The 12,739-nt window shown below is 39.9% G+C and overlaps 1 protein-coding gene across 1 annotated transcript in view; it reads left to right on the forward strand.

The window, feature by feature from the left end:
* Positions 1-12,739, forward strand: part of LOC120805719 — a 38,932-nt gene that overhangs the window by 6,544 nt on the left and 19,649 nt on the right. The window contains exons 2-6 of the mRNA XM_040156216.1: positions 47-148; positions 1,009-1,211; positions 1,669-1,829; positions 3,965-4,099; positions 5,425-5,513. Of these exons, the coding sequence (XP_040012150.1) occupies positions 47-148; positions 1,009-1,211; positions 1,669-1,829; positions 3,965-4,099; positions 5,425-5,513 (690 nt within the window). The remainder of the gene's footprint in view (positions 1-46; positions 149-1,008; positions 1,212-1,668; positions 1,830-3,964; positions 4,100-5,424; positions 5,514-12,739) is intronic.

Genomic DNA, 12,739 nt, shown 5'->3' on the forward strand with positions numbered 1-12,739 from the left:
ACAGACACGCTAACCTTGTACTGTATGTTTGTGTGTGTGTTCTCAGGCTGATGCATCAGAGGATCCCATCCACGCTGTTTTAGGTGGACCAGAACCAAATTCTGATACTGTGGCTGCAACACTGTGCTTAGCCCTACACCTCAGCCAGGTAACATGAATTCTGCCTGTTGTTGTGCATGTGTTTTGCCTAAAAACATGTGGTGGGGAGGGGGGCTTTTCTACAGGGTTAAAGTTGAAGTATTTAAAAGTTAAAAGGTGAGGTTAAGCACTGTCAGTTTTATCTACTGTATATAGTCCACAGGTCCTACGGGTGCTTGGCAGTACATGGAAGTTGAGCCAACTCTTTTTCCTAAAATATAAAAGTTATTCCTTTTTTTTTTTTTTTTCTAGAGCTGTTTCACCACCATCCACAATATATTTTCATTTTAACAGCTGTGGACAGCTTCTCTCTTTCCTTTGTGCATTGCATTGTGGGAGAATAGTGTCCATTGACGGCACTTTGCTTGGCTTCACTATGCTTTTATGGCTCTCAAATTAGCAAACAAATCATTACTTACACATTGTTGTTTGATTTGTGTTAATGTTTCCCATACAGTGGTAAACATTGTACAAATCTCCTTTGTTATTTCAGAGTACTGCACCCTTTCGGAAAAAAAAAAGGGGGAAAACTGGCAACATTGTTTTGGCTTTATCTGACTGTTTGTCCAGTGAGCAACTATTTTTATGGAAACACACCAGGAAAAGCAGCCAGCATTCAGCCAGTGAAGTGGCAATAGGGCGGAAAATTTCCCTCTTTCACTGCTGTATTAAACAAAATGCACCAAACAAGGTTAAACATGGTCCATCTATAGGTAGATGTGTACATAAAAATCTTTTCACTACAGTGGTGTATTACACAGATATGATCATCAGAACATAAATTTTTGATTATTCTATTTTATTTATTCGTTTTGTAATCTCCAAAGTGCATCTGGTATCATGTACTCTGTGTGTGTCTGTGTAATCCAGAAAGAACCGTCTGGTAGACTGTGTCTGCCAGTGTTGTGTGGCCAGCGATGTAACGCTGTGTTGCCCGGGGAGACGGTGAGGTATCTGCAGAGGGTGAAAACATGTGAGAGTTTGCTGCTGTGGAGAGAGGATGTAGACCTCGTGAAGCTTCATCACACAGGAAAACTCTCACTCACACTGCTGAGAGATGGACTTCTAGATAGGTAAACACACTCATATGCAAATCATGTCGAAGCACGCACACCAGGTCAGTCTGTTGATAACTTCAGCTAATCTTTAACTGCTTTATAGATGAGACACCAAGGGAGTAATTAAAATCTTACCTGGAAGCGGGTTCGGTGAATTTAGGATGTTTTCTGTTTCACTGGACCAACACTGATTAATTTGTGTACAGGTGATGCTGAAGCCCCCACACACTCATGCAGATCACAAACATATCCAGACACACTGGGTTCTGGCTGTGAAAACTCTATTTGTTGATGCAAAAAAAAAAAAAAATGTAATGTAGAGTATGTTTGGGTGTGTATTCCAGGCCCGCATGTGTTCATCCCTCATGACCTAAAGGGGAGTTTGTATTTATGCAAATACCTCAAAATCATCGCTCCTTACCCTGCAGTCATCCGTATCTCTTTCACCCCCCCTAACTTCTCACCCTCCAAGCTCTGAGTACCACACTTTGGAGTCCAGCATCCTGCGAGTGGTCCATCACCAGCAAGACACAGGGGATGATGGGGCATTGTCCGCGGTGACGACAGTCGCCAGGGAGATTCTTCAAGAGGCAGCGGAGCACATCAGCGCAACGCTGGGGGAGACTCTCGGAGGTGAGGGAGGCGTAGGCGCCCCCCAGGGGGAGTAATGGGGCGATGAAGGAGGACACACACAAATCCCCAGACATGACTCGCTTAACACTCACCAGGAGAGATTGAGAAAGAGAGAGATGAGGGGTGGTGAATGTGGGTAAGGCAGAGCACAGAAAGACACACAGAGTCCCATAATGTGAGTCTTTTTTTTTTTTTTAAGTTAGTCTTTTGAGTTGTTTCTGTTTTGTCAGGTACAGTAGTTTTATTTTCCCACTAAAATAAGAAAAGTTGTATTAAGAATTTAAAGATAAATCAGTAAATCTTTGTAAGGGATGACAGGAAATCTAATAACAGAGAAGACAATAAAACGTAGAGTGAGAAGGCAGAGAACAAAAACCTGTGTCTATGTGGGTGTACTGTATGTATGAGAGGTAAAACACTCTAGTCTCACAACAGAATGTGTGTATCTGTATTGGCTTGGGTAAAATAAAATTAAAGTGTAGTATCATACATTTTATACTAGATGTACTGTAACAATTCAGATACAACGGTAAAACTCTACTCAGGTTGGCTTTCAAATACTTGTGTGTGATCTGGCACCAAAGAGATAGAACAGGTTTGGAGTAGTAAATTTGCAGCGTGCGTGTGCATATGTACAATGTTAAGTCAGTTAAACAGCCTGCCAAACAGGTACCGCAGTTGTTAATGTTAAGCAGCTGTACAAAGGCTGGGCAGGAGACACGACTGATCTCTGTTCAATAACACTCTGCTGCTTTCTTCTCTGCCCTCTCTCACTGTGATTTACAGAAAGACAGACCGACAGAGATCGGCCTAATAGAGGAAAAGTGAATTAAGGTGGATGGAGTGAGAGGAGCAAAAGAGCGAAGTAAAGTGCAGAGACGCAAAAGAAAAGATGATTAGAGCGGGAGAATGATGTACTGTGTGTCGCCCAGTTCTCATGGTTATTTGTAAGAGTTCTTTGGACAGTGCATTTTCAGGTTCATTGATTCCTAAAGAGGTTAGTAGCCAAACTGTATTCCAGCTATTTCCTGCTCCTCACAGGCTCTGTTCAAGGAAAAATATTACCATAGGAGACATAACACTTTTTATGGGTTATATACTGAGCTGTGCATTTGCTATTTATGGCTATTATAACAACATTTCATCTATTTTTTGATTTACAGAGCCCCCATAATATACAGTAGCCTGTCCTGTTGTCGTCCAGTTAATGTTCCTCATTCAGGGACTGGGAGGTCACAAAATGTTCAACTTCCATCTTAAATTTTCCTCCAGGATAAATGAAAATGATATAGTAACTAAGTATTGTACTATATGTTTTCTACAAACTATGTTTTGTGTCGTCATGAGAAGTAGGAGACCAATGGGAAATATGTGATGGAGCATGGATAGCAAAAATGCTTAAATGTCTCGCCCTTTAAAGTAGCTCACAAAATCCCAAATGTTACTGATGCCTTTCACTGACAGTGAATGATTTACTTTCTTACTGTGGGGCCACTGTGATGGTGGCCCCCAAGTAACACCCCCAAACAAATGCACAAAGAGGACACAGTTTTTGGTCAGACTGTTCTCCGTGTCTTTGCCTGGCAAGTTTGCGGTCAATAACCAAATTAAAAGTGTGGCAAAAGAAGACAGCGTCAGTCTATATCATTATATCATCTGTATCGTCTGTATCGTCTATATCTTTCTGTCCAGCTCAACACAAGAAGTTATTCAGTATTTAATGACTTGTGTTGATCAACATTGGCAATTAGGGATTTGCATTGATAGATGTCTGGAAAGGTTACAATGGATTGAAATGTACATAAGAATAAAGTCCATATTTCACAATAAAAATAAATAAATAAAGTTACTCGAGATCATACTGTATATCATGAGGCAATTCACTACTCAACGTAAATGGCTCTTGGCTTAAGACCAAACTGTGTTGCAGTGCTGGTTACTTGCTCTAAGCCAGAAGTTCAGGCTAGTAGATTAATTTCTGAAAGGAAGAAATTCATCAACAACCCTGTCAAAATTGTCATGTAGTTCTTATTATTGAATCAACATTAAACTTACATGAACTTATGAACAAGAGCCATGTTGTGTATGCTGGACACACCCATACAGTATGTGTTTGTGTGTTTATGTGTCCACAGAGGCCTTGCGGCTACAAAGTGAGGCTTTGTGGATCAACCATGGCCGTCGGTCAGCACAACTGGAGGAGCTCATGAGATCCTTGGAACAATGGAGTGACACCACGGCAGGTCAACCTGATGAGGCGAAGCTACAACGTGCGTATTTTCAGCAGTAGAGTCTAAAACGTTGGAGGCAGAGAGATGGGGCAACCTATGATACAGAACTTTTGCAGTCCCTCATGCAAATTAATACTGAAGTTCATAATTGTATAGTTGTCCACCTATCATCCTCGTCATACTGTTATCTCATACAGGATGCATAAAATTAGAACTCTTATCCTTTGTAAATGAAGGTATGACTTTGTTTCATTTATATACCCATTTGTGTTTCAGAGTTAGTAATATGCATGAGGTTTAGAGATATACAATTACACTTACCTAACCAAAGTTATTTGGTCAAGTAGTCTAAAGTTATTGGCATAACAATTTGTAATTTGAGGTGTATTGTGTTATTTTTTCAGAGGTGGTTTAAAATCCTCCCAGGTTAAATCATTATTGACAGCATTTTGATCAAGTGACACGTATGATAGGTCAATGAAATTACCTCTCTTTTGCTATATATTAGCAAGCTAACATTTGTTTTATCAGTTAGGTCAGTTTGCTTCGTAACAGTTGTAACACATGGCAATTACTGGGTGTAAATATTCAGTGACAGCTAATCTCTATTTAAGAACTATGTTTGTGTGGTGCACCCCGCTTTGATTTAGTGACACGTAGCTGTCCACTTAGTAAACATTGTAACCAGACTAAGTTTGAACTCCAGCTACTGGAACTGACACCTAAATGAAATGGAGCCATCATTAATGTTATTAATCGCACCTGTGAATTTCCTGCTATACCATATCACGAGGCACGTCTGTTGTAACCTTTCTAAAAAGCCCTGCCCAATCATGTGGCCAATTAAACCTCCAGTCAGGCTGAAGGTGGGTAGGGCAATGCTGGGGATTATGCGAAGTCGCCAAACTCTACAAACTAATAACCATAAAAACAGTGTGAAGTGTCTCGCCCTGACAGGCGCAACAAAGCTAATAGGAGAGTGAGGGAGCTGTCAATCAAGCAGAGTCTGTGCATGGCCATGCAGGCTTGAGAAAAGATCTAATTAGGCATCATAATTGAAAATACCTGAATGAGTGGACTGTGGGTGTGTAGCGGGCACATGTACCATACAGTAGTCTCCTTGTTCTGCTGTTGACATAACTGTTAGGTCCCATGATTGCTAAAAGTTCAGTATAATCCCTGTAATGTCACATTTTGTTCGTTGGCACATTATCCAAGTATTGTAACATCCTTTCAATGACCTCTCACTTCTGGAGAGGGCACTCATGCTTGTGTTTGTTTTTTCTGTCGTGAAATTGTTTTGTATTCTTTAGTGTGTGTTTTATATAACTGTTAGTCTGTTTGTGTGTACTGACTGGTCGTAGACTTGGAGCAGCTGCTTACAACGGAGCTGAAGGAGTTTTCCGACGGAGAGATGACCATAGCGCTGTCTTCAGTGACCACAGATAAGGAGGTAGGTTTTAAAAGAGCCTGGTTCCATTTAGATTCTGTTCAGTCAATTAAAACATAAATATAAACACATTTACCATGAAATTTAGGGATTTTTTTTTGTTTTTTTAATTTTCAAATATGACAAGATCTCTCTGAATATTTGAATGTGGAAGAGAGTTAAGTAGTGAACTTGTTTAATTAAGTGTAAATTGGACCCAGCTGTGCAGGGCAGAAAACCCAATAATGATCAAGTTAATTTATCTGGAGTTCAGTTGATGAATCATGTTAACCGGGAGAGAGCTCCAGCTTTAAAGACCCATTTCATGTCAATAACGTCAAAGACAATTTACAACTTCATTAAATATGTTTAAATGTATTTTATGAGATAATTCTAACTACATGACAACAATTACAAATATAGTATGTACATGAACACCTATAAATCTTACACTTACAAGATAAGTGTGCTGACATAGAAATATTGGCTTATTAATGCACTTATTACCTCAGTAAATAGTCTCATTAGCCTGATTGTTTCTTTTAATATATATCATGGTGGTTATATTGGGATATAATTCAGTCCACTTCCTTTTGTTAGTTGTTTTGAAAGAAGCTCGTGATAACTTGTATAGTCTTTTAAAAGAGAAACGGAAGAGAAAAAACTTTTTGCAATCAAAACAGTAAGTGTTTTCTTTTTTAAAGTTACTTTTGATGGCTTTCATGTTTTGGATACATCACACCTGCGCTGCGTCATTTTGGGGAGGTGTGCTTATGCAAGTACAGGGGCCCCTATGATGTTGTGATGTTCTGCATTTGGATGAGATGTAGATGAAGGTCTGAGAGCCTCACACACAACCAGGTATCACCTTCCTCCCCACTGATATCCTAAAAATCCAGCACACACACACACAAACAAACACAAATGTTCACGCACATTTTTGTAATGTTTGTGTTAACTTGTCAGTCTTTCTAACTCTGACGTTCTTTTCTTCCTCTTTGCATTTGCAATCACTCACTCACACACACACACACACACACACACACACACACACACACACACACACACACACACACACACTTTAAGCCTTTAAGCCTACCACTGTCTTTTCTCCCTGCTGCAACTTCTAATGTGTTCGCACCCCCCACTCGCCACCCCAAACACACACACACACACACAAACACACACACAAAAAGTCATTCATTATTTCCTTTATATCTCCTTCTCACTTCCAAAGCCCATTTTTCTCAGCGGCTGCCTAGCGTGCAGTATTAGGCTATGTGTAAAATAAATGATGTCTGTAGCCGTAGGGGTATGGCTCTGCCTCCCCCAGAAAAACACCTAACGTCCAAGGAACATTAAACACCCAGATCCTCGTTTAGCGAATAAATAACCATTCATTTGAATGGCTTTGTCTGTGTGTGCGCACCGGACTTTCTGTGCATATTTTACCATGGCTGTGCCTACATGCTGCGTGTCAGGAGCAAGAAGGAGAGAGAGAGAGAGAGAGAGAGAGAGAGAGCAAGGGCCCATTAGGGACTTAATATAGAATAAATGGCCAGGGGCCTGTGTGTCGCCAGCGGACCCTCCAACTCCACAGCATCATGGTGGGTTACTAATGACCTGAGATGGGGCTCCAAAATGAACTCCTTATATGCATGTCATTTGCAGTGTGTATATATTTATATATTATTTTTTAATTGTGTTTGAAAAGAGAGTAAAACGGTATGAGTGTGTCATTTATTGAGGGGGCTTAGGGAAGTTCTGCCTTAAATGATTCTTTCCAGAAAACTAAATAAATTAGATTCAATTAGTCTTTAATGGTTTATGTATTATGTGTTTGTCAAAGTGTGTTTTATGTCTGTGTGTGTGTGTGTTTGATAGCAGTTAAAGAGGACAGAGTTAGATTTTGGGGTAAAACAAATCTGGCTGTGACTGCCTAGTTAGCAGAGGACAAAGCTTCAGACTGGTGTAATGATATGGACACATCGTATAGACTGACTAATGTATTTTTGTGTACTGTACAAACATACATTAGTCAGTCTGTGTGCTCCCCTATTATGGAAGAGAAAAGTGAAAATGTATGGAATTTCATTCTTTCAAAATCCCTGTTCCTTCCTGGATGTTTGAGGGCAAATATATCTCAGTTCCTAAAACAATAACTCCATTTTTGGCTACAATGACACAAAAAACTGTTCAAGAATGATCATGAAAAATGTTTCCCATGATGTTGGGCATGAACAGCAATTATATGAAGTTGTCTGTGAGGCCATGTGATGCTTTTTTTTACAATTCAGAATAGATAAAAACTGGGGTGTTGAAAGTGTCACATTGTCTAAAACTGACACGGTAAAGATAAAGCTGAGAAAGGAGTGAGCAACTTTCTTAAGATTCTGTCTGCAGTATTTCTGCTTTTCTGAAGCAGAACGTGTCTAACAATTTACGTCTAAAGTTGCTGAATCTTACTGAGAGAGAATTTTAGTGAAATAAAGTAAACATCTTACAGTGCATCAGCTCAGCACAGGCTGCTTTTTTTAATGTTGTATTTTTATTGTTGTGATAATTGAAGCCTGGGCTGTAATTTATACTGCAGACTGAAACAACTTGGCTTGCTGTCAAGTGGTTTGCAAACTACAAGCTCGAGCTGACATCTGGCAACTGAGCAAATAAATACGAGCCATAATTTATAAGCGACAGTGTAAGAATTTCTTATGAGTTGCAGTGGTCAAACATCCAGCTTGTGTGTTCTGCTTGGATGGGAACTTTAGGGAAGAATAAAGGTAAATACATGTTCCTTTTAAATCAGTCCATATTTTTATCATTGTCAACAGTGTATTGTACAAAATCGCTGATAGGTTAGATATTTATTAGCTTTGGTTAGGCTTTAAAGTATTTTTAGGAAGAAATAAAAGTACTTGATTTATTTATTTTTTTTTCTATTAGAAATGATCAATAGCCTTTTATCATTTCTAGTTATAGTATTATTTATTGTTTATATATATATTTGTATGTCAGTTTTTTATGTTGTGACAGAAACATATCGTGTCTTATTTCCAAGAGTAGCTGTTTTTGTCCCTGCATACTGGGAACACAGAAACACTATATTGTCTAATGGACTGATAGTGGCACTGTGTTGGCTAGCAGCACTTGAGCCAATAGAAGTCAACTGTCTTGCTCAAGGGTACACAGTCATTGCCCAGCATCACCTGTAGATGTGAAAAACATAACAGCTAGTTGCTAAGTTGATATAATCTAATAGAGAAGCCATTTTAAAAGGTTTTGTGTAACACTAACATGATGCTCAAATTAATAAAGACACAAATACACCAAAACACGTTATTCACATTTTCGTGCCAATGAGGGCGTGTGTTTGTGTATCAGAGGTTTTCATGGCTCAGTAATTAGCGCTGGCAGATGAAGCTTTGGTCGGATGAAAAGTTATCACGCTGTGGAGTTGATGAACTGTGGGAAGGACAGGGGCTCGCAGCCATACACACACACACACACACACACACACAGCCATTAATATGTGAATAGTGTGTTTTATTTGTGTGTTAATATGGACGTCTATTGCAATATGTTTTAGAGTGCTTTGTTTTCTGTCTTCTTCAGCTATTTCCACTCTTGAGACAGTAGAGAGGGGAAAGGTCATAAAGTGATAAAAGTTTGCATTTTTATTTGAACTCTGATATCAACACACACTCATCCAATGTTTCACCATGATACAATAATAATTGTAGTACTGTTTGTTTTCTCTGTGTGGTAAACAAAATCAAGTCAAATCTTTTGCATGCAAGTTAACATTATTTTGGATGTTGTTTACTATTTTCCGTTTTCACTGATAAAGCTTTGTGTTGCTGATGTAGATTTGTTTGTTTTATTCTTTCTGTGTGTGCATGTGTACATGTCCATCTCTGCATCCGAGGTTTGCGTTAGGTCTCATTTTGGCAACGTTTATTGTCAACGTTGATTGCATTGTTTGTTCGCAGTCCTCTGGCCCTTCTGTTTGTTTATGCGGGGCCAGTTTTGCCCTACACCACTTGCACAAATAATTATGCTCGCTAATGAAGGGGCCCGCAGCCACAGCACTCGCTAAATGCCTTTCTGATGAGAGGCACTAGGAGACAGCAGGTGCAGGGTGGGCCTCCCAGGGACTAAGATTGAAGACCAGGAAGCCAGGGTGCCCCGCCCCTCCATCCCTCTATCTTTCTGTTCCTCTCTGACTTCCTGGTTCTTTCTTTCTTGCACTGCAGAGATTTTCTTGATGACAGTATTCATACAGCTGTAGCCATGTCAGATTGAGAGATGCTTCAAGCATTCCACCTCTAAATCTGCATGCACAAACACGTTACATCTATTTACAGAAGCGGATTTGCCGATGGTATGTTATTACTCTGTTCAGTGTTGTGTTTATTGTGGCTCTTTACATGGTTTAGACACATTAGCGGGGGACAAAGATGCATATCACTTATCTGGAATATGAAATATTTTATCGTAAATTTGTTTGGCTGCAACACATATAATTTGTTACATATACACAAATGTGGCATTTAAACAGGTCTGGAGAACCACTGCACAGGAAAGTAATCATACTGTATCTTTAGTACTTGCTTGTTTCCTCCTCATCAGCTCTTCTGAAACACTCGCTCTTTCTCTTCCCCCATTTTTGTTCTCCCCCTGTGGCTTCCTCTGGCTTTGAGGGCAAACAAATAAACAAAACAAAACATTTATAGACTCAGTGCTTGCATCTTGGCCGCCAAATCCCTGCGCTTAGAGCTGAGTGAATGAAGCATGTGGAGAAGGCCCATATGAGATAGATAGACAGAAAGACTTTTGAGCTTCTTTCTCTGCAAACTTTTATACCCCCCTCCCCTTTTCCCTCTGTCTCTTCCCAAAACTTCACAAGCAGTATGTGCGTGTGCGCATGAGTGTGAACAAGAGGGTATAGCTGTTGGTTTGTGAGCACATGCATCTGAGAGTTTGTCTGTGCATGTGTGTGTGGTAAATGGTATATATTGCACGTGTGTGCGCATTTGCATGCGTGTGTTTGAGCAGGGTGGTGTCAGCTCGCTCCTTGCCACCCCATTTGCTGTAGCTGTACCGCTGTGATCACAGACAGATGTATAAATCAAACCTCGCTTGATGGATTCATCAGGGTGGCGAAACGATCGCCTGAGAAGAACTCGCAACTCTCTTAGCGTTCTGTGTTCTGACGGAAAGGGTATGCAAAGAGCCTAAATGGATGAACGCTTGATTAATTCTTTGCCGGAGATGTTGGCGACAGCAGGAAATGTGTTTTTGCTTTGACTGTGTTTGCACGGGAATTTACGCGCGCGGGGCGTGAGTTATGAGGCCCGAGTTTTGTACCTAAGGCTATTGTGCATAATGATGGCAGGTTGGGAGAACTGCAAGCAGCCGCTAAAGACTTGCTACCTGTGGAGCAAAGACAACCAAAGAGAGAGGGAGGCTGTGCGTGCGTGCGTGCGTGCGTGGGTGGGTGGGTGTGTGTGTGTGTGTGTGTGTGTGTGTCTGTGGAGAGTGGGGCCTAGTGTGGGAGAAAGACCAAGTATGTGAAAGCAAGACGTGAACAGGCAAAGTGACAGAAAAACAGTGGCACGCATGTGATGGAGAAACAGGATGCACATAGAAGTTGATGCACAAATGGAAAGACTGAAGGAAGAATAATTCCATTTTCCCACACAAATGCTCTCTGTGATGTGATACTGGACATGGGTTCAACTGCTTTTGACCATTCATCCCGTCAGTCACGGGTTAATATTCACGTAGTTCTGAAATCATGTCTAAGAGGGTTTGAAGAATATCATCCACTGAGATATTAATGTTAATATTCTCAGTGGTACTGCTGTTGCCATAGTTTTCATATTTCCACACCTCAAGACCAACAAATCAAAACCCATGACTGCAAAAAAAGGAAAAAAGAAAAAAAGAAACTGTCTTGCTAAAACAAAGCCATACCAGACAGCTCATGCTGACACTATCACCGTCACAAATAGTCAACACATTATTTTTCCTTTAGTCTTGGGTATAAAAGTTGTTTTAAAACCTTCATATACTGCTGTACTTGTATTACTATCTTTGTGTTATGGTGCACATTTTCTTTGTTTCTCATTATTTTTTAAATATGTCTTTCATTTTGTTTTTGTTGCTTTTTCTGTTTTCTATAATTTTATGTTGGAAACTCGAACAGAGATTACTTTTGTTTCACACTGTCTTTTCGAGTATAGAAAATGATTGAATTACAGATATGATATATATCTCTGAAGTACAGATATAACAAACTTGTGCATCATTGAAACATCACTTCCCACAAATGTTACTTCATCTGAGTGCCTGCTCTGCTAGACGACTACTTAGTTTACCATACTCACGATTTCTAAATGATGCGCCATTTCACAACTGAAAACAAGTATACTGACCATTACTAAGTGACAATAATCCTCACTTTTTGATTTTCTGTAGCTCTGTGGTAGTACTTTCATGACAAAGCAGCCATGTTAACAGCATTCTGTTCCCTGATAAGATCTAAAAAATGAAAACTTTGAATATTTGAAATATCTGCAGTATCAGAATATCAGGGAACCCTTAGTTTGTGATATGACAGCTTACCAAGCACTCAACAAGTGAGATGCAGGTTTCTTTGTCTGGACCCTAAGGTTCGCGAAGACAGTTAGCAAGTGGATTTTTATAGCTAACATGTTGGTAATTTATAAGAAATGGCAATCTGTGTATCTGGGGGTGGCAGAAAGAGGGAGAAAGAGGAGGGGTAGGCAATATGAGTAGTAATTTACTCAGTTAAGAGCCAAATGGCAGACAGACTGTTGCCCTGCGTGTTATCTCGGAGATGTGCACTCTGCTCGTTTTCTGACTATATTTCCTTGTCCGTGTGTGCGAGTATGTGTATGCGCATATGCACGCAGCTGGGTAGTAGCTTTAGAGTATCGGCATCATCTGACCATTTCTGTTTATATTGTACTGTAAATCATGAAGAGTTTATTGCCTTACCAGAACTCATATGTGTACATACTGGTACATTTGTTCATGCACTTGGATTACAGTAGACAAATGGTAGATTTATGTGTGTATCTTCATGTGTTAGGGTTACATGTGCTTTCACTTGTGTGTTTGTACTTAAGTGAGTGAATATGTGTGTTTTAACAAATCTTAGGAGGTTTCATTGCACTCATCAGGATATCAGTGTTGAGAAATTGCAGTGTCAGTGAAGTGACAGT

The sequence above is a fragment of the Xiphias gladius genome, chromosome 19, assembly GCF_016859285.1.
Source record: "Xiphias gladius isolate SHS-SW01 ecotype Sanya breed wild chromosome 19, ASM1685928v1, whole genome shotgun sequence".
Lineage (NCBI taxonomy): Eukaryota > Metazoa > Chordata > Actinopteri > Istiophoriformes > Xiphiidae > Xiphias > Xiphias gladius.